The 22,306-nt window shown below is 35.8% G+C and overlaps 1 protein-coding gene across 1 annotated transcript in view; it reads right to left on the reverse strand.

Annotated features, from left to right (window-relative positions):
- cspg4 (chondroitin sulfate proteoglycan 4) overlaps positions 1-22,306 on the reverse strand; it is a 49,289-nt gene that overhangs the window by 14,690 nt on the left and 12,293 nt on the right. The window contains exons 2-3 of the mRNA XM_088641267.1: positions 5,658-5,821; positions 859-4,401 (exon numbers count right to left, since the gene is read on the reverse strand). Coding sequence (XP_088497393.1) covers positions 859-4,401; positions 5,658-5,821 — 3,707 coding nt within the window. The remainder of the gene's footprint in view (positions 1-858; positions 4,402-5,657; positions 5,822-22,306) is intronic.

Here is a 22,306-nt window from a genome sequence, read left to right on the forward strand (position 1 = left end):
GCTTTGTAAGTGACAGCTTACCATAAACATCTGACTATTGTTATTCAACAAGTTGCTAAGAAGCAAAAAAAAAAAATTTGGCTATTAATATAGTTATATATTGTTTATATACAGTTGTTTTTTAAAAGAAAGGTCATAATGTTTTGGAATATAATTCATATAAATAACTTATTTAGTCATCCCAATGGATGTGTTTACTCATATGTATTAATAAAATGCATGTTGAGTGGGAAATAAGGCCAAGGTAGTTTTACAATGTTTTTGGCTTATAGCTGTTTCAAATGGCAAGTTATACTGTATGGATCCTGCTCTCTTTGGAGGTAACCCCAAATGCAATAACAGCTGGTAATCTTGTGCAACATGTGACAATTGGAGCATAGATCAGGCTGCATAGTGTAGTCAGTCACAGTGTAATATGCACTAGAACAGCACAGAAAAATGTGCTGCTGAACAGCTATTGCATTATTTACACCAAACCAAAGGAGTTTAATGAATAAATGAAATCAATTTAATGAAATCTCTCAGAATACTGAAAATTACTGTTTCTCCCCCATAACATATCACATGCAAGCATGATAAAAGATAAGCCATGCCACCTGCTAGCTTTTTGTAAAAGAAATTCATGAAGAGTGGGATTGCTTAAATGTGCCTTTTCTTCTATGACATCACATGTATTTTAAAGCAATTCGCAATTACGTGAAACATCAAAAACAGAATAAACACACATTTTTTTCAAATTAAATCTCTTAAAAACAAATACAATGTTTAATACGTATAAGCATATTTATTGTTAAGAAGCTGAATTTTCTCACTAACCAAAGATAAAGATAAAGATAAAGATAAAAACTATTGAACTACCTTAAGATTGTCTTGGTTTATCTCAGTCGTTTCTTCTTCAAAAGAGTAGATCTTCTCATTGTTGATTATTTGTGGTTGAGACATGTAGCCTTGCTTAAAGATCTTGATTTTGAAAACACCATCCTCAGACAAATTATAAGATTTTACTGTGAAGCCAAAGGAGTCCTTTGACCTGAGGCTTATGTCACTGTGCTGATATGACACTTCTCCTTTGTTTAGATCTCCTTGAGTGAATGTAGTGGCCTCTTCTCCCCTAACAGTAATCTTTCCATCTTTTGGGGGTGTTGTCACTTCATACCTTATCTCACTTGTATCTCTAATATCCATGTTGGACTCTGCACTTAAGACAGTGTTGTCAATGGTCTTAAACCCACCGTGGTCAATTACAATCATGGTATTACTAACGACATGGAGGTATGGTTCGCTAGCCTGAACTTCCAGCAAAGCTGTTGTTTTGTGCAAACCATCAGACACCTGCAACTGAAACCTCTCACGATCAGCTCCATGGTGCACAAAGAGTACCTTTTTATCCCTAAGATCAGCTTGGGTAAAGCGGTAAAGTGGCTGGGAGACATCTTCAGCCGACACAATATTCCCAGAAAGAATGCCCATGCGCACGTAGACCAGCTGGGTGTCATTGAAGTCCGAATCATCGTCCTTGAATAGGATGTCATCGGTGGTTAACAAACGCTGTCCATTTCTCACCACATTGAAAGTCCTGTTGACTACTCGGAGTGGTACATGGTCATTGCGGGATTGTATAGATATACTGAACATTCCACTTAATGTTTCTTGCAACATGGCATTAATTGTTGAGCTGTCTGTGGTTTGTTCAAGAATAAGGAATGTAAACTTATCCTCATTGCTCTCTGATCCATCATGCTTGTATATAAGTCTCTGTAACAGTAAGTCTTCATTACTGAACACCTTAATTGCCCCTTCAAATCTAGGCATTCCAGGTGGGGAATCTCTGATAAGCTTACCATGGTTAGGACCATGGATAACCTTATATACATAATCTGTCACATTTCTAGTCTGAACCCAGAGGTACTCCTTAGTCAGGTAATTCTCTCCACCCTCCAAAACAGTCAGTCTTTCATTTGTTAGGACAGGTACATTTGGATCAGCTAGGATCTTAATTGGGTAGGTATACACAGGTGAATACTGGTTTTCAACAAACACTTGAAACTGAAACTTATCCTCTGTATCTACTGTTCTGCGGATCCTTACTTTGTAGATGAGATGACCATTCCATAGGTCTTGTTGACTGAATGAATCTCCTTTTGAAAGGTCTCGACCAAATAGTGACAAAGTACCTTTAGATGGAGCTTCCAAAAGCCTATATTTCAAAGAGTTGTAATCCACACTTCTTCCCTTTAGAGCAGCCTCAAGTTCTGTTTGTTTTATAGCCTTTTGTTCTCCTCTTTCTATTTGTAATGGGATCAGCTTAGTCATTGTTACTTCAGATGGCTTGATCTTGATCAACATAGTGTTGTTGCTAAGAATTATTCGACCTAGCTGTACATCAAACTTGACCCGTTCTACCATAATGTCTTCATAATTGTGAGTATCTGTACTGACATACTTCAAATGTCCTTTTTGTAAATCAGATTGCCGAAAGGTGTTTGTTTGCTTCCATTCCCCATTAATTGTATGAATCTGCAGTTCTCCAAAATGGAGATCCTCAATCACATTGTACATAATGTCCCCATTCTGTGGTGTTGAAGACACTGCTAAATTATGGATTCCAATCAATGAAGCCCCACCCTGAGAAAGAATGAGGCCAGTATTTGTTACAAGTGTGATCTGAGGTTGTCTTGCTGAAAGTCTGAGGGTGGCTGACTGGCTCAATGAGCTTCCATCAGAAACCTGTATTTTCAGCTCAGCCATAGTGCCGGTTTTGTGGACGTAGTAAATGTTTTCATCTTTAAGTTCCTTACATGTAAACTCCAAAATATTATGACCAGGTTGCTGTGCTTTTTCTAGAATACCTTCCTCAGTGCTGGGTCCCGAGACAATTGTAAACTTCAGTTCATCACAAATGGTGTCTGTATCCACAACTTTGATAAGATTTGCAGTTAAGAGTGTCCGTGCATACTCTGAGATGAAGATGTCTCCTCCACTTAACTGAGGTATATCATTGATGGGTATTATCTCTACAGGAAGTATATAGTTTTGAGGAGTTTTCAAACATTCTGGAAGGTAGCTATAGCTATGGGCCACAACATCAAATGGTATGTGGTCTGAATATCTTTCCATACCATTATGGATATACTTGACTTTTCCATTGACCACATCCAGTAGAGTAAACTTCTTTGTTCTTCGGTTAATAACGTTTAAATCCATTTGACCATTCAATGGCTCGCTCTGAAGAGTGAAGACTATTTGGGATTGCCTGATGCCTAATGCTGTTAGATCTAGAGTAGGTTTTATATTGTTCAGGTTCACAAAGGCTTGCCCACCTTCAGGAACAGTCAGAGGCCTGATATCAAGGAGCCTAGTGATGTTGCGGAAGATTTCTGGCATATCAGCTGTAGGGTGACAATGCTGTTCTTCAACATATTGAAATTTAACAGGGGGTGCAGTTGTAGTAAAATCATATTCATATTCATAACCGTATTCGTCGCCTTCACAACTTACATGAATATCTTTGCTAACTGAAATGTCTTGCAGGCTTATATCTTGTTGGTTAAGTTTTATTTCACCCATACAACCAATGAAAGACTCTAGTGTCAAATGATCTTGGAAAGAAGATAACATCCCAGTGCTTCTAAGGACATCTTTTACATTCTCGTCCAAACCTCCCATATATACATTTCCAGTAAGATGCAGGCTTTCTGAACCACTCAGAGGAACCATGATGCTCTGACTGTCCACAGTGATTTCAAACATACTAGAATGTATTTGTACTTTAACTCTGTGCCACTGATTATCATCCATCTGTACATTGGGGTTGTCCAAAACAACCACTCCATTTCCCAGGTCTGCAATACCCTTGAGGTAGCCTCCTACGGACCACAAACCTATAAATCTTGACTGGTGATCAAGATGAAAAAAACAAAGTGAATTTTCAATAGTGGTCTTCATTAGTAGCTCAAGAGTCAGGCCATCCACCATGTTCCATATTGGCAAGGAATAATATGAATTCGCACTAATAAAACTGATAGCTTCCCCTTTGCCACCCTGAAATTCACTGCTACAGCCCTCTTTAGTCTCATGGCATGTAGGCTGCTCTGCTGATAAAAGGTCAAAGTCATTGGACTCAAAGCGTACATTCCCCATGCAGCCCCGGAACTGAGGGACAGATTCTTCCAGGTAAGGTCGCTCAAGATTCCCTTTGCCACCTAAGTAAAATCCCAGATCAATGTTGAGATCCTGTTTGATACCGGGCAGCATAACAACGCTGGGGAAAATTTCATCAATCACCATAGTTAAATTGGTCTCTTGTAAAGTTAGTGTCACGTGGTGGTCCATTAAGTTATTTAGCTGTAGACCAAGAGCAGATGAAACAACCACTTCACCAGATCCCATGTCCAGACGTGCCTGCAAAACAAAACTTGTGTATTTATTTCTTAATTTTAAAAATGTTCAGTATTTGCAATCTTTAATCAGTTCTGCTGATGTGTAATATGAATTGGCTTCATTACTCTGCTCCCCTCCCCACTGATAGCTGATGTGTGGTGAGCATTCTGGCACACTATGGCTGCCGTTGCATCATCCATGTGGGGCTGCACATTGGTCGTGGTGGAGGGGATCCCCATTAAATGTAAAGCGCTTTGAGTGGAGTGTACAGAATGTATGTGTAAGCAATTATTATTATAATTATTATAATATGGAAAGAAGGAGGATTTGTTTACTGTTTTTGTTCATTCTATCAAGGATTTGCTTGTATTATAACCACTAAATTCCTAATGAAAGTATTGCCCATTTGAGATACCATACTATACAGTATACATAGAGTATACTGTACACAATATAAATTAGAATGTTTGCAATTATATAAAATAATGCAGACTATTTTCTGCATCTCAACTAAAAACTCTTGTGTATCATCCATGCATGCTTATTAAACATTTGTTTTGATGGTAATTGTCAATTTCACTGTCAATTTCACTTTTTATATAAATTTTATATATTTATTATATAAATATCAGACATTAAGTGAAATGAGCCCATAAATGATTTATACTAATCATATAATGGTTCATATTGGGGACAGTATTGTGACTGAAAAGATACAAAGCTCAAAGGATAACAGGATGATATGTACAGTATACTTAAACAGGAGAGTAGTAGGTACATTGTGTATAATAATAAAATAACACCCACATTTGATGACTAATGCATTTGATGACTACAGCATTTATAGTACTATGTAAATAAATAACTTATTAAATCATCTAGGATATGATTTTATTATAATAAATTTTATTATAAGCTCCTTTAAATAATAATTTCTGATTTTCAAGTTGTTTTAAAGACAATTATTCAAGCACATACCTTTGGAACCTATGGGCAAAACATGTTCTAAATAAGATGCTGTTGTTCAGTTATTTGTTATTTTGTTAAGTGCTAAGATTTGTAATTCAAAGAGAATGAGCTGTCTCGAGGAAAGACATTCATTTGTCTATTTTGCCCAAAGTGCATGACCGGTAACAACTGTAATTTTACTATAGTGGTACAACATTGACACATTTTCGGAAATGTTAGGAATTTTGAGGTTCTGTACCAGGGAAATTGAATGGGATGCTTTCAATCTAATTTTTTAGAGGGCTCCTGGAAACCCTTGTTGCATTCACCTGTAACCTGCCATTCCGGAGCTCTAGTACAAGGTAGTCTGAGATTCCTCCAGCCAGAAAGAGGAGGCCACTGCGCTTTCCCGTTTGAAACTGCAGTGAGAGATGGAATGATGTGACATCCTGGACAGCCTGGATCTTGCAGAAACTTGCTCCAAAGTACGATACTGTAATAGAAAATAGTTAACAGACTTTAAGACTCCTACTCATGAAAGCATTCCATGAAGCTGGACATACATTCTTTCATACACATCCTCTCTGTGCTACACAGCCTCCTATCTCTGCTTTGGTGTTAATGAACTTATTAGATGCACTACAAGCACTTATATTAGATGCTTAAAAAAAAGCTGACCGAATGACGAACGAACGTAAGGCTGAAGAACATACATGTCAAATATTGTGATGAAGAATCTCAGAACCTTCTCATTAGCTTATATCTGACTGCATTTCAGATAAATTAAACAAAACATACACTTGAAAATGTTGATATTCAGCCTTTTCAAATTTATGTAAGGGACTAGGGCTCTAGAATTCCTTTTTAAAAGAGAATCTTTGCCAAAAGTACATATTTTCTGTGCTAAAATTGTTTATACACCACATATACAGTATAATCTCTCAAGGTTTAGATTTCCTCTTCAGGATCTCTCACGGATTCCCTCTTATATCATGACGTCAGTAGACATCCCCTGACCATTTGGTAGGGCATCCCAGAATCTTGTGCAGTCTTCCCAGGCCTAAGTGTCTTTCTTCCTTTCTCCCTTGGGATACTAAACAAACATAGCCACCTGCCCTTTTTAGAATTCTGTGATTGCAGAGTACTCAGAAAGTCAATTGTTTCTCATTCCTTGTTCTCCTAAATAAGAACTGAGCTCTCTGAGGTACCATCCAGGTCAGTGTTTTCCGCAGCTGAAGCCAAGAAGGGGCTTTCACAACCACCCACTCACTCTCAAACAGGCAGCAGAACTAGAGGTCACATTGAAAGACTATCTGAAAAGCTCCAGAGGGGAACTGTTCTGATACTTGTCCAAGACCAGACAATACTGTGGCTTGAAGAGAAAAGAGGGGGACGAGGATTATACTGTATTTAGAACTGTTCTGAACATTCTTTGGAGGTTACAGATATCAAATAATGGGTCTTATTTCCTCATTGATTTTAAGTAAATTTAAGTAAATTTCAGTTTAGATGAATTGTAGAATATCACCTCTTTATGTTTAAGTTAAAAATGCCTGCAAAAGTGAAATTAATTTGGTGACATAATCTTGCCAGTTGACTTAAGCCAATGAAACATAAACCTCAAAGACTTAATCACAATTGAACAGGAAATATCAGGAAAGCTTTTGAATATCTACTACTGACTAAAGCCTGAATGTATTCTATAACAGCCAAATAAAAAAAAAATCAAATGCAAATGTTGTAATTGTCTGCCTCAGAGAAGAAATATTAGAGGGTGTTTTTAAATTTCTTATCCAAATTACAATCCTTGTTTGTAAAAAGAAAAAATAATGCATTATGAATGTTATTTAAGCCGTATATTACCAATACAAACCTTTGCATTCTTTATGTGTTTTGTGAACATTAAGAGTTTAAGTATACTTCCAAGAATTTGCTGTGCTTTTTAAAGGGTAATATAGGTGTGATTCATAGTGATTTTATAAAAAAAAAAATGTTGTTTGCAGAATTATATTTATGTAAATCCAAGGGTTTTCACAGAATGCATAACAAATATCAGCCAGACAAAGAATAGTACAAAAAGTGTAATTTACTAAAAATTCTTTGATACACAAAATGTTTTAGAAAAACAAAAATTGAACATAGTTTCTGCAAGGAATTCCCTTCTAGTAGTTTCAATTATCAGGCCTACAATTACCTAAGCTGTTTAATACCACAAAGATGGCTAGTTTGCTACATCATACTGTAAGTGTCAGGTTAAATACCCTAAGCACCATCCCTGGCTCCTATTGATGGACAGATAATCCTCTATTTTCATCACAGGCGATTCAGCGTCTGTAACCTCACAGAATGGTGGAATAAACAAAGACAACAGTGTGGATCCATAGCAACTAGAACAAACATACACATATATTAAATGAACACAATGCTTATTTATAATAACCACAATGCAAATACAAAGATAATGAATCTGAAAGCTTACGAGAGACTCTAGCAGAGGCCATGTGACAAGGGTTTCCGTTGTCAAACTAGAGAAATATTGGCAATATTGGCAAATATGATCCACAGAAGAAGAAATCTAGAACCACTGCTTGTAAAAGCAGCTATAAGACTAATAAGAACAGCTATAAGATGAACAACACTATTTTGTTTATTTCTTCTAATGTACCACTACCCATCTTTAACACTTCACATGCATCTTTAGGTTCCATATTTGAATGTTTTCAAACACATTCCCAAATTTCCAAATCATGTGATACAAAATAGTTTGCATTACTATTTTATACTAAATCTTGAAAACTGGTCTAAAGTTACAAATACTTTGGAAATCACCATCAGCTGAAATTTTGTGAAGAAAATTATATTTGAATCAACCAAATCTGGATCCTGTATATATTTTACTTTTTAATCAAATTAATGAATATAATACAGTCTGACAGTGTTTTAAGATCTACCCTTCTCCCAGGTTAGAACATCTGCATGTATAATGTTACAATAATTAACATCTGGCTAGTATCAACATTTGTTGTTCTCAGGATCTTCAAAGCAAGAAAGGAACTGGGAGTTTGCTGAGTGGAAGAGGGTCTGAAACACAGTGTTCAAAGTAATCCTCCAGTTTAACTCGGTTAATTAAGTTCTGGGTAAAAGATTAAGAGTCATCATCGTTTGAGGAACAGAGGATAAAAACAGGAGGTAGCCAACAGAGAAGACAGGACAGAAGAGAAAAGAAAAGAAGACACAGAGAGAGAGAGAGAGAGAGAGAGAGAGAGAGAGAGAGAGAAGAACAGGAGAGAGGAGAAGAGACAGTGGATTGGGAGGTCTCCGTTCTCATCAGCCTTTAAGACCAAAATGAGTTAAGTATTTAAAAAATCTGTTGTTTTTAGAAAAATGTGATTGCCTGTATAGAGAAAATGGTCTTTCCTGGTTTGTGGATGCATTTACAGAATATGCACATAGGTTATATAACATATGTTTATGGAACAAGTAAAGATTTATTCCATACTGAAAAGAGAAGAAAAGAAACACAACGTTTTGGCTGTGAAACCTTCTTCGGGTGTGAACCTTCTTCACAGAAGAAGAAGCCAAAACGTTGTTTCCTTTCTTCTCTTTTCAGCATGGAATTTACTTGTTCCTTTGCAGCCTACACATGCTGACACAGCTACCTACTTGAACTACTTCAGATTTTAAGTTTATGGTTTGTGTTGTTTAGTCTGTGTTGTGTCATTTTTAATATTTTTTATTTAAGACAGCATGCCAGTTTTATTACTTTTTTCACCAAAGCTGTGCCAGAGAACAAAGAACAGGTGCCTCTACTGAAAACAACTAAACAGGGTATATTTTTGGCAAAATCTTTACAATTTGGGGGTTATGATATTTTTTTATTGACTAACCCACTCAGTCACCTCTTGTATTCTCTATTTTTGTAACCTCTATATCTGTAATAATAACATCTGCCTGTATTAAAAATCCAGTAAAAGCTAAATTAAGTGATGAAATTCCAAAAAGCTTTCATGGACCAAAGTAGTTAAGTGGAATCAATGGCAAACAAATTTGATATCTGTGTTTAATGCCAATTTATGCTGTTGCTCTTGTTTTTTTGTGTCTAAGATAAATAGAAAGGAAGCTTTGGTATGATAAATATTCCCTTGGAAGAAATGTTACATAGTCAGTTATACAGTACTTATACTTTATAATGGTGTACTCTTGTGAATAATGATGTAAAGCTTCTGAGTGATTCTAGGCTAATCTTTGGGCAGTTCGTTTCAATGAAATACAAAACTGAATTCAAACACCTAGAGCACATTTTTCAGCTTATCAGAAACGTCTGCTGTAAAATGACATCAGCTTGTTGTAGGCTCTTTCTTATGCAATTCTGTCATAGAATTAAGCCCGGTCCAGTTTTACATTTATGGTATGCAGCTCCTAGTACTACATTTTTACCCACTTCCCGCCAAAATGTTTGGCCAGCAGAGAAATTCCTTTTTATTAATCTAGGAGCTAGTTCCCCTTAAAACCTCAGAAAAAACACTCCTCTCCACCACCACTGCAAAGCTGTTCCCTGTACGCAGACTGTTTGACCCACCCCAGGAAACAGTGTGTTATTGTGTGAGTACATCAGGCTGAGTCCTGGCCAATGCAGATGGCTATAATTTGATGACTGGCTATAGTTTTATTTATAGCACTCAAAGGAAACTGACAGCAATTTTTTCCCAATTCATGTTTCACTGGTTTCTTTTTATTCCCTCCTTTGCCTTATATTAATCAGCGTAAGACTCATGTGTTCTGTAACATATAGAGGAGGAAATTGGCGGCAAGAAAGCTGTGATATACACTGGTTTTTCCATCTCTGATAGATTTAGATTGGCAATAATGGAGGCCCTATGGTAATGAAAAAGAGCCATGTTTTATTTAGGAGCAAATAGAGGTTAATTCCACTCTGCAAATTGTCAGATGTCATGTATGCTCCTTCACTTAAACATTGTGCGTTTTGTTTTTACTTTTCAGCACAAACCTTTACTTGTTCCTTTGCAACTCATATACTGTATTAATGCAGCTGCCTCACTCTGAAATTTTACTCTTGTAATTAGAAATACAGTTAATATTCTCCACACAAGCAATTGGTGAAATACATATCCAAATCCATTTTTGCCTTAGGATCCCACTAATAAAACTGTCCAAACATGTAAAGAACAGTGGTCAGAGATACTGTACAATATGTTTCAGTACTTTCTTGTATTAAATTAAAGATTAATTTTGTGTAACCTTTTCAGTCATACTGTAGGGTTTTGAAACAAAAATGTTCCATTTGAGATACAGCTCAGCCTGCTGGAATAGATGTTGAAAAACAGAACCTCCAAACATGCTTCAAAGATATAAAAAAACACTTTATTGTCTTGAGTTTTGAAAAGACCATATTTAAAACTTTAACTTTCATGCTATTAGTGAACATTAGTTATTTTGAAAAAGATCTATATAGTACTAGTAAGATTTTCTTCTGTTGTTGCTGGATGGACACTGACCATGACTGGAAAGACTTAGTCAGAGTCTCTCATAAAAGCAAGAGAAGTATTTTTATGGACACCATAAGTACCTCACTGTAGCCTTTAAATATAAAGTAAAATTTATTGGGATATTACAACCTTCACCATCTACTGAAGTGTTTTTACTCTTCTGCTGCTTAGTATCTGTGGTTAGGAAAATCTGTGAAATAAAGCAAATATTTAGAGAAATAACTAATTAGACTACTAATTGAAAATAAATAATTGGAAACGTAATGTCTAAAACGAACTGAAAAATAAAAGGACACTAATTGAATAAAAACTCTAACATAGACAATATTCTTTAAAGTATGTGATGCACTCAGCTACTGAGACATGTAAAATGAATTATTGTCCTTGAACAAGAACAAGTAGAGAGCATTCCAACCTTCTCCAAGCCTTATGTTTATTTAGAACAAAATAAAATAAAGAAAATCTCACAGTTGTTTTATTGGTTGTCTCTATCATTAATATACTGTCTCTGACATGCTTTAAAGACTTTGCAAGAAACAGATTTCAGTTGCAAGCAAATTTTTATCTATTTTTGCAATGTACACATTTTTTTTCTCTCTCAAAAAACATATCTGAGCAAAACATTTTTTCATTTTTCGGAAGAGAAAATTGTAAAATGACATAAATATGGTGAGGAATTAAAATATAGGGTATCCTTGCTAAGTAACTTTAATGAAGAATTCAGACAAAAATTACAGAAAAGATATAGAACCCTTAATTTGCCTTATTACCAGTTTTCTATGATAAATTGTTCTTAAACATTTACATAATCTTTTAACTGATGCTTACATATTATTTACTGTATCAGGTCAATGGCTTGTAATAATACATATAGGCATATATACAGTATAAGACATACAGTACTAGAACAGATGGGAGTTCACTTGAATTTCCAACACATACACAGCCATTTGTGAACCATATCTATCCATCAATTTTCAAAACACTTTATTCAATGCAAGGTATTGGGGGAGCCATAGCCTTTCCAGGCAAACAATGGGTGCAGGGCAGGATACACCCTGGATGGGACACCATGCCATTGCAGGCCACACACAGGCATAGACTAACACACATTAACACCAGAGGCAATTTTTCCAGAAGACAACCTACCAGTACGTCTTAGGACTGTGGAAGGAAACCAGAGCACCAAGAGAAAACCCACACAAACATCAGGGGAACAAACAAACTCCACAGATAGCACCCCAGGAATTTAATCGAGGGCCCTAGAACTGCAAGGCAGCAATGCTAACCACTGCACCGCTGTGCCCTCCTGGGAATTATATCATCATACCCAAACTGCAGTTCCTTTCTTAGGAGGAAAGAGAGATGAGCTGGATCAGAGAGATGGGACACTATTCAAAGCTGCACTGTGACTGAACCATGTTAATGCTCATGGTTTACCACAGCATTTTGTTTAATGAATTCCAGTAGGGAAACCAGATGTTCTCAGGAGCATTATATATATTTTTTCTTGGACGGTTATTATAATTTTTTTGTAGTTTCTGACTGATTTTTTTAATGCCCCTCATATACAGATTAATGTTTTTAACTAGATGAATAAGGATTATTTTGCAAACTTCTCATGGAAAGGTGTCCAATTGGTTAAGTGACCACTATTCTGCATAACCATATACAGTAGGCATTCAAGGTTGTGTTTCGTGGATCACTAAAGGGAACTAAAAGCATTTTAGGATGATGGAGGGAAACACTTTTAGTTTATTCGTAAAGTGAAGGACCCAGCCTGTGGTTCTAATGTGTGATAACCACGCTAAGCTAAACAGGCTCAGTGTAATTAGTAAAGTTACAAATTTGCCAATATCAAGGTCACAAAGGATACTGTATACTGTATATGCATACTGTATCTACATAAACTTTATTAAACCAAATAAGAGCACCTGAGAGAACAAAAGCACAGCACCATGTGACTCTAGCAGATCTGAGTCTTCTGTGAGGGGCAAAAGCTAATCAGGTTACGTTTTGGTTGGTATGGGGGCAAATTAACTTTCTATTCATTCTCAATGCTTAAAATTAAAAAAAATAATAAGAAAATTAAGCACAATACCAAAATCTGTGTGTGCCTGGTGATTTCATTTTGTAACAGACTAAACAAAACAGACTTTTCATGAAGCACATTGTGATAGTAGCAAAAGAAAGGGGAGTTTATGTGAGCCCGAACAAAGGGTGCCTCTGTTGCCCTGGCAAGGAACGGAAGCCATCAGCCCCAGGGTCCCTCGGGGCAATTCTACTTAATTATCCCCATGACACCAGGGTCCCCCACCCTGTCTGAAACAAGCACAAACTTTTTAAAGCACATACATTGTGTGGATTGTGGACATATGTGTGAGCTCTATGTTTCTGTAAGGTAAATTAAGTCACAGATCAGTAACTTTATACAGCAATAAAAGGCTCCTGAGGACGTCGTTACAGAATTCCTTTGAAGTCCCCTTTCTCTGCAGGCTGGAACATTTGACTCACTCAGTGTGGAGAGAAAGGCCTTGGCTGTTTCCTAGGGAGGCAGTGTGTACTTTGCCTTTTCCTTGCCATACGTCAGCAGACTTGACCTTTCCTTTTCATTCCTCTCAATGAAGGTGGTAAATTAATAGTTGTGTCCAGGATGTATGGAGGAAAAACTGAAAATAGTGGGGATAAATGCATAGGTATACCAGGCTCTGAGGTTCAATTCCAGCGGTTGAATAAAAACACTGTTAATGGATGACTATGAACATTGACTGAGTATTTCTTGTCTTCCCAGTTCATTGTTTGTTATATTTCTTTGAGGTATTCTAAAGAGCACAAAGTAGATTTTCAACACTTTAAGAGCAGGTCTTATTGCTTTGCAATAGCTTGTAGTGTAGAGAAAAGATGGCACTTTCTGGAATGAACAGCATATTGGAAAGACTCCACAATAGATTCTATTACATACATTGTATTCAATTCAATTGGAGTACCAAGTTTCAAGTTTTACAGCAGCAGTTTTCCTTCAATGTAAAGCTGTAGGTTAGGCCTGAAGCACAGTAGGCTGGCATGACCTTTTGATATTTTCTGACTGGATGCTTTTATTGTGAATGCAAAATATTTTCAGACAGAGATATCTGTCACGGAGATCTCCGTAATACATAAAATGATACAGTCTAGAAAGTACTAGATAGGAGATCTTGTTCTTCTGAAAGCAACTCACAGTTGTAAGTAGGTGGAACAAGCATCCTTTCTTTAAGATCCAGACAGTACCTTAAAAAAAAGTACCTTTAGAAAAATCAAGACTTTTACAAAAGACAACTGAGAGTACAGTTTGGAGTACAAGGGGTGCATAAAGAGTTCACTGCCATCTTGAATATTTATATGGCAAGCTTTCTTTATTAGAGAGCCTAATCTATAGCAGATGACAATGAACTGTACTAGACTTCTCTCCAACAGCTTAGGTTGGCTACAGTGTGTTTGATATATCTCCCCCCTCACCCCCCTCTCCTTGGCTTCTGATGAATAATTTTCAAGCTGAAAAATTGTGCTTATTTTTTCAGCATTTGCTAGGTTTCCAAGAGCTTGCAATCAGAGCTGTACTGTAGTCGTCACAGCAGCAGCAGACCAGCAGAAACCCTCCACACCCTTAATACAGCTGCCGCCCCTGCCACTGTTTACACTACTGTACATGGTCACTCCCTGCTTTAACTGCCTTTTTTTTTATTTGGGACATTGAAACTCATTCAAGTGCAAAAGAACATAAATGCAACCAGCACCTTCTCAAGCTTGGTGCAACAAGGCTGTCAAGCCCTGCATAGAACTGTATGTTCTTGAACTCCTCTTGAAAGATTGCTTGTGATACAGAAATGACTTTTAAAGTGAGTACCATTTCTAAGCATTGCAAAGTGTACAATCATGTTAATGAAAACCTTATTCTTAAACCTTACCTTAAGTATTATAGTGGAAAGACTCCCTCCCTTGAATGAGCATCTATGATATCCATACCAAGTTCTTGCAGCAGTAGGATCTAATCCATTTTACTCCATGATAAAGCTAGTGTAACTCTTAAGAATGTTTACTGTGGTACATTTACACTATTTTTGCAATTATAATATGGTTTTACCACACTTGTACCATGCATTTATGTGTTGTGTGTGTTGTGGGATCCCGGGTTTACTATACCTTTCTGAGAATTGTCATTTATTATGGTTTCCAGTGCTGTTATACACTTTGCTCCATGTTTACTGTGGTAGATGAAGAAGGTGTAGAAACATTTATAAGGGAACCAATTTATAGAGTTGTTAAGCAGACCAGTATTCTCTCTTTAAGAATATTAGTAGCTTGTACAGTATGCACTGAACTAAGTGGAAGACAGGTGAAATATAAATGGTTGAGGTCTGTATGTACTCCCCCAATTAACTCTAAGTCACTTACCTCCAATGCCTTTTCTAATGTAGTTCAAGTAGCTACTGCGTCAGCATGCATTGGCTGCAAAGGAACAATTAAAAGTTTATTCCATGCTGAGAAGTCGGTGGGTCACCTGAAGAAGAACCACAGCTGAACATTGGGTTTCTTTTCTTCTCTTTTCAGCATGGAATAAACCTTTACTTGTTCCTTTTCAAATGTAATTCTGGCCTCCAGTTCTACTGTACAGCATACTTTATGTTTATGTTGTTGGGCTACACCTCAATATCCTGTTCCTAGTATCACACTCACTGTATCACTTGAGTTTTATTCTTTTATTGAGAGCCTTTTGCACTCTGCATGCCTCAGATGCATTCCTGTCATTTCTTACAGAATGTTGCTGTAAACAACTTTTGTTAGTGAAGCGAACATGCTGTAAATTATTTTGTTTTTCAAATTCTCTTCTCTGTTGGGACATATATTTTTTTCAGTCAACTTTTTGTCTATTCTCTTAAACATTATGTTGCAAAGTAATATTCATAAATATACAGTTATACCATACAGTATAAGACAAAATATCTATCAAATATAAATTGAATTTTCCATTTTGAGATTTTTTGATAGAATATACAAAACATGCATTGGATGAAACCTTATTGATATTTCGTATTTAAGTGTTTTTTCTTATATACTGTACTATACTTATATAATAATGACATAACATTTGTTGAACCTGTGTGAACATGCATTCTATGCTGTTTGGGAAGCAGTTGTGGACAAAAGGAGATCAAAAGGAGCTTTTATTGGTGAGGGTTCCACCAATAGCCTTTGAGGTGAGGGTAGCCTTTCATTACTAGTTCCTACATTATCATTCTTGTCAGCACATTAGAGCTAACTTACATTTCCTTATGTTTCTCTTTCACTTGATCTCTTCTTCACAGCACATAAAAAGATCACTTTATGCAGGCAATTTGAGCTCTCAAGAACAGGGGTGTAATCATTCAAATTAAGAATCACAGTTAAGCCGACAAGAATCTCTAAAATCATCTGTGCTATTCAGACAAAAATACATGAATCACTGTGAATTATCATATCAATCTAGAGAAAACAGAGATTTAGTAATGTTTATTGAAATAATATTATCATAGTCAAGTGTGTAAAGCAAATGTTTTCTCTATGAAGTATTTTTTGGATACCGCTAATATAAAATTAGTTTCTTAATTGTAGAATTGTGTGCTTTCAAGTATGTGTTTCCTGAACAGCTCATCAGTGACAAGATACTCTATAGTCCTCAACATTATTATGTATTATTAACTGCTATATTGCACTTAGCCAAAAGCTGTGTTTTTACTTTAACATGCCAGCCTCAGAACAGTGTTCACAACCCATAAATCAAGCCACATGTTTGTTCTTTGTATCCTTCCACGTTTTCATGCACTAGACTGTACAAAAGTAGAATTAGCACTAAAACTTTGCAAGCATTTATTTTCTTTCAATTTATGGAGGATCTAAAATGTCAACCAGTTTTTTTAATTCGCTTTAATGGTCTAATATTAGTTCCCAGTATGCTTAAATCCAAAATCATCTCCTTGTATGTTCTCTTCCCTGGGTAAGGATCAAAGTGAATTTAGTGTAGTTGTAACTGAACTAACTATAGAGCCTAGCTGTAATCAAAATCAACTGTCTGTCATTATTGTACCAGTAATCGTTTCTGATCACAATTAGAAGTATCTCTAAAGGAACTGAAAACCCTGTCATTTGTACCTTATTATCAAGATGGAGAAAGTCTTATGTCATCAACCCCCGACCAAGCCTCAAATATAGGTTAGGATGTAGTTTTGTGCTGGACCTTTCAGCATCCAAATTTAAATACAAATCTTAAAGCACTATACAGTATTCATTTACTCTAAATTCATAGTGGTAAGAAATCTCCATTGTAGTGGAATAGATATTCTACTGACAGCAGTGCTGAACTTTCAGTTATTAAATCAGCTGAAAGAATCTGGTGCGAACTAAAGGTTAACTTTCCTAATGCTGTCATCATTCATTTCTAAACAGTATTCTCTAATGGTATATTCAATTCCTCTCCAGATGGACAGTACCTCTGAGCCTGGAAAATCTCATAGAAGAGTCTTAGTCTGATTAAAGATGTACCTTAACTTTTTAGCTAATCTATTTTCTCTATATTGTTAACATAATTTCTGTCCACATCTTATTATATTGATCATCCATTACTGTGATAAAATCCTTACTCTTATCCATGTAATGGATTTTAATGGATTTTATTGAAAATATACTTCCTAATCACACAAAAATACACAGTTCTACATAAAACTTGTGTGTGTTTCTCACTGTGACATGGGCATCAATAAAATATTTAGAATAAATCCAGGCATTTATTGACATGTTTCTATTTACATATCTTTTCTTTTTGAATCACCAGAGTGTAATTCAGATTTTTTCACACTTCTACAAAAAGACACTGACATTCACCTAAAACAATGATGAATATGCCTTATTTTTAGAAAGCAATGAAGACATTCATATATTTAATACATCGTATGCATGGCCCTGGTCTCAAATGCTTAGAGCTTTGTAAATTCACGTTGTTTGAGGACACTAAATGTTGTCTATACAGCCTTATAAGGCCCATTTGTTTTTATTTGCCTTCACTGCAGTTAAACAAATGTCTGAAATGCCCTGAATTAAAATGTTCATTTGCTGTTTTAAAATGTTATCTTTGTCGGCCTTTAGATGAGCACCATGAATACTGTTGTAGAATTGTGTTCATAAGCAAGTTTTTAAATAAATACTGTCACTGTTAATCAACAGGAGTTAATCTGTAAAAATATGATTAAATTTTCACAAGGAATGACAAACACCCAAGATGAAAGTGTCATGGAGTGAAATTGTGGCTTAACCCGCTTGGCTGAGGGCTGACCTCCCAGCCAGAGGACAAGGAGACCAGGACCCCCATGCAGGGGGACCAAGGGGTAGCTGCAGAGGTGGAGGAGGGATGCAAGAGATGTGCAAGAGAGAGAGATAGGGATCTCGTAGGTATTTATAGTGTTTGGGAGAGTAATGGATTGTCAGGAGTGATTGCTAATTACTCACAGCTGAGTCTGATTGAGCTTGGTTGTTGTCCTCCCTCCCGAACTTTTGTTATAAACTCCATTTCTCATGTTTTTGATGATTTTCTAACTCTAACTGAGATGGTAAAGAGCTTTATTTCTGTGCATGTTGTAAAATCATATCAAAAGGTAACATTGAGCATTGATTTAAACATCAATACACATAAAAGTTTTTCATTCCAAACTGTACTAAACTAAAGACTGAAGATACGTGTAAGTTAAAACTTGATATCCCATTCTAGAATTTGGGAATTGTAAGTAAATATAGTTATTCTAGCAGTAAAGTTAAAATCAAATGACACATGTTTCATGTGTCAGGTCTTAGTGATTTAACAGCTTGTATTATAAGAATAGATGTATTGAGGAGCTATTAAATTAACCCATATAACTGACCTATTAAACAAAACAACAGCAGCAAAACTAAACAATGCTTTATCTCTGCTCTGCATAGCTTTGGAAAATGCCATGTGCACAAATCCGCTACATAGAAACTTCTAAGCCATACATACTCTTCACACGCCTTTTGACAAGTTAAATCCATATGGTTTGCATTTCTTGGTGTCTGGAAAGTCTTTCTGCAGACTTGATGCAACTGATAGATGGTAATTAATCTCCACTGTGAGAATGTTTCTAATTCAGACAGACCACTTGAGAGAGCAATTTTTCTCCTGTTTGTTTACTCTTCATTCCTGTACTGCCTAAGGTTTCATACTGTACATTCTGGGAACAGTCTCCGAACAATATCACTGAAGCTTTCTTAGATAAGAAATTATCTGTTACATTTCTTACGTGTTTGTGTATTCTTGTGAAAATCTTGAAACTCTCTTACTGGTTCTACTGACTTCCTCTTTTTTTCTCAACTTTGTTGGATCAACTATAGCTGATGCTACACTTACGGAGGTTTAAGAACACAAACAGTAGGATGTGGTAAACCACAGATCCTATTGATATAGCAAGCATTGTTATTCAGTAATCATGGCAGCAGCTCATTTTCTCATTTTCCACAGCAACAGTAAAACATAATAAATGGATTCCTAAAAACATATTGTTACATGCACAGAGATGAAAAATTCTGGTAAAAATATCCCATCTAAAAATATTTAGTCACTTTCTTCATGGTCTATTTGGTCCAAATGGTGACCACAAGCTTCTTCTTAATGGGAGAATAAATGAGACAAGAATTCCTTGATATACTGTATATTAAATAATTCTGTAAATATATCTGCATTTGGAGATACTGTTCAGAAATGACTTTCCTTTCTCATTAAAATGACATTTTGCATACTGTACATTACAATTGTCCTTTGAGCTATACATGAAGGTGAAAAAAAAATGAAATATCTATATTTAAATTGTAATTAGGTTATTCGGTATGTTTATTCTCAGAAATATCTAATATGTATACATAGCACATATAAATTAGGTTAATCAAATATTTTGTAGTGTAGTATAAAACATTGTTCTGTGTCTTAAACTGAATGGTTTTCCTCTATTAATTTCATCACGTGCAGTAATCCAGTGTTTACACTGGGGAAACCAGAAAGAGGCTGAAATGTCTAAGCCTTCATTTACTTTCCCTTAAATGTAATAATCATTTGTAAATATCAGTGGCTGTGACATTCCAGCCTTGTGTCTTGGCTTTATAAGGCTTCCTTTTTTTCCTGAGCCAGCACATCCTGTGCTGTCGATGATTCCTTATTATTAGCAGAAAATACAGAATTGACTACAACATTGAAACAGTAGTTTCACACAACTCAAAACACTATTGTTTTGAGAAACATAAAGGGTGTTTATTTGATCTTCTCAAAATAAAAATAAAAAAATAACATGTTTTTTAAATCTAGTGCATTTTCATGTTGAGGGATCGGTTTAGGTATGCAGAATAAATCACCAGGAATCTATTCAATAACCAGAACATTTACTTTTGGAAAAGGATTTCTAGAGGGGCAAGCCAGGCATTCACATTTAATGTCTAAATATACCCCAATATTGGGGAATGAGACATACTTTATATCCCTATATTTCTATATGCTCTGGACACCTAAATTGACCTATTAAATAAAAAAATAGGTTTAGTTAACATTAGTCTCTAACAGGTACACTAGCAACACAAGTGAAGGTAGTGTATTTGAATGAATCCACTAAAATAGAATGTAACTGATGATGATGATACTAAATCTATATAGTCATTTTTCTGTTAATGGTTTCAAACGGTGGTGCCATCCATCTCCATTTGTTTTTTTAAATTGTTGGGGGGTCCAGAACATAAATTAAATATACTTTGGCAGATGAAACCATTAAGGGGTTGAAAGAAAGGGAATTAAAATGACACAGTAAGCCATCGTTTCTAATGCCCCATGTCCACATCTTCCTGCTCACCTATCCATCTCTCCACTTGTCCAAACAGAAAAGACTCAGGAAACCAATACAATATTACACTTCTGTTTCCCTTAGATTTTGAGGACACTGCAAGTGCATACTTTAGAAAAAAACAAATAAACACCAACAGATTGTACTAATGACAAATAAATTAATGATACTAGTCACCAGATTTCTATGTAACGTTATTTCCTGATTAACAGTCCACATGTACACCCTGTGTGAGGTGAGATAATTAAATCTGGTTGAGTTTTTCTTCTTACTGTTCTAATCCCATTTAACAAATATACAGTAGTACAGTATATCAGTCAGGAAACCAAAATTCCACCTTTATTTATATTGAATCTTTTGCCTTCTTAATTCATATTGAAATTCTAGGTTTTGTGATTTTCCTTGCTTATTCATTCAGAACATGTCATCCAGAAGATTGCAGACTGCTGTTGTAATTACTTTTTATGAGCTTTTAAAATTAAACTGTCTTGCTTGAACAGTGGATAAATTGCACCGTTGTTTAATTCCGAGGAAGGTCAAATGCAGTCCCACAAAAACTGCGCTGTGATTAATACAACCCTTATTTTATTTTCCAGTGTGGAAAACATTAAAAAGGACACATGGCATATTATTAGCAGCGGTGTAAATAAAAATGCTTTTCATCATGGGCCCCAAATCCATTTTGAAGTGGAAAAACTGTTCTGTTATAACTAATCAGTTTTTACATTTCCAAAGGTAGGCTAAAGACAAAGGCACATTTGTGACATCAATTCAGAATTCACAATATTTCATGTGTAACTACAGAAATTTGGTGAAATTTCCTTTTTTCATAGAAACTTTGCATTTAATTAGAAATGGTCTTAAAAAAACACTTTTTTTAACTGATTGCATTTAAGTATTCAGACAGCCCCTTATAAAGTTTATTCTGAAAAATAAATACTTCATTCAACGTCAACACTATCACAAACACTAGAGGTTGTGTGAACCGGCTTACCAAAGCGGTGACGTCACCGCCCTTCCCTGTGAATAGCAGGGACCGCAGCCGCTGGGCTGATGGGAGATTTCCCTTTGGCCCAAAAGGCTGGGTCCCTGTTGAGTGACGCCGAAGGCCTGGGTTTGAGTCCCCAGTGGTGGGGGCTGACCTGAGCCGGCAGTGGCGAGGGAGCATACCCACGTGAACCCAAAAGTGCTACATTACATAGATAGATGTTACTGTTCCTCACTTACTTGTCAAATAATCACACAAACATTTCCATTAACAGTTTTCAGGGGTGTTTATAAATCTACACATATAAAACAGTACCCTTAGTAAACATAATACACAGAAAATTGTAGATGTACCTGTATCTCTAAACATTTTGACAGAGAACAGAAATGCAAAACTTCTCAGAAAATGTGATTGACCTAATTTATTCTTATTTCAAAACTAGCAAAAATATTTGTGTCTATTTTTTAATTGAACCTGAAGATTATGAGCTGAAAACTGTATTTAAGAATGAAATCAAAGTAGATTTTGATGAAGACATTTTTTTCAAGAAGAAGAAAATGGATTTGTTAAAAAAGCCAAAC

The sequence above is a fragment of the Lepisosteus platostomus genome, chromosome 7, assembly GCF_059453375.1.
Source record: "Lepisosteus platostomus isolate fLepPlt1 chromosome 7, fLepPlt1.hap1, whole genome shotgun sequence".
In the NCBI taxonomy this organism is placed as follows: domain Eukaryota; kingdom Metazoa; phylum Chordata; class Actinopteri; order Semionotiformes; family Lepisosteidae; genus Lepisosteus; species Lepisosteus platostomus.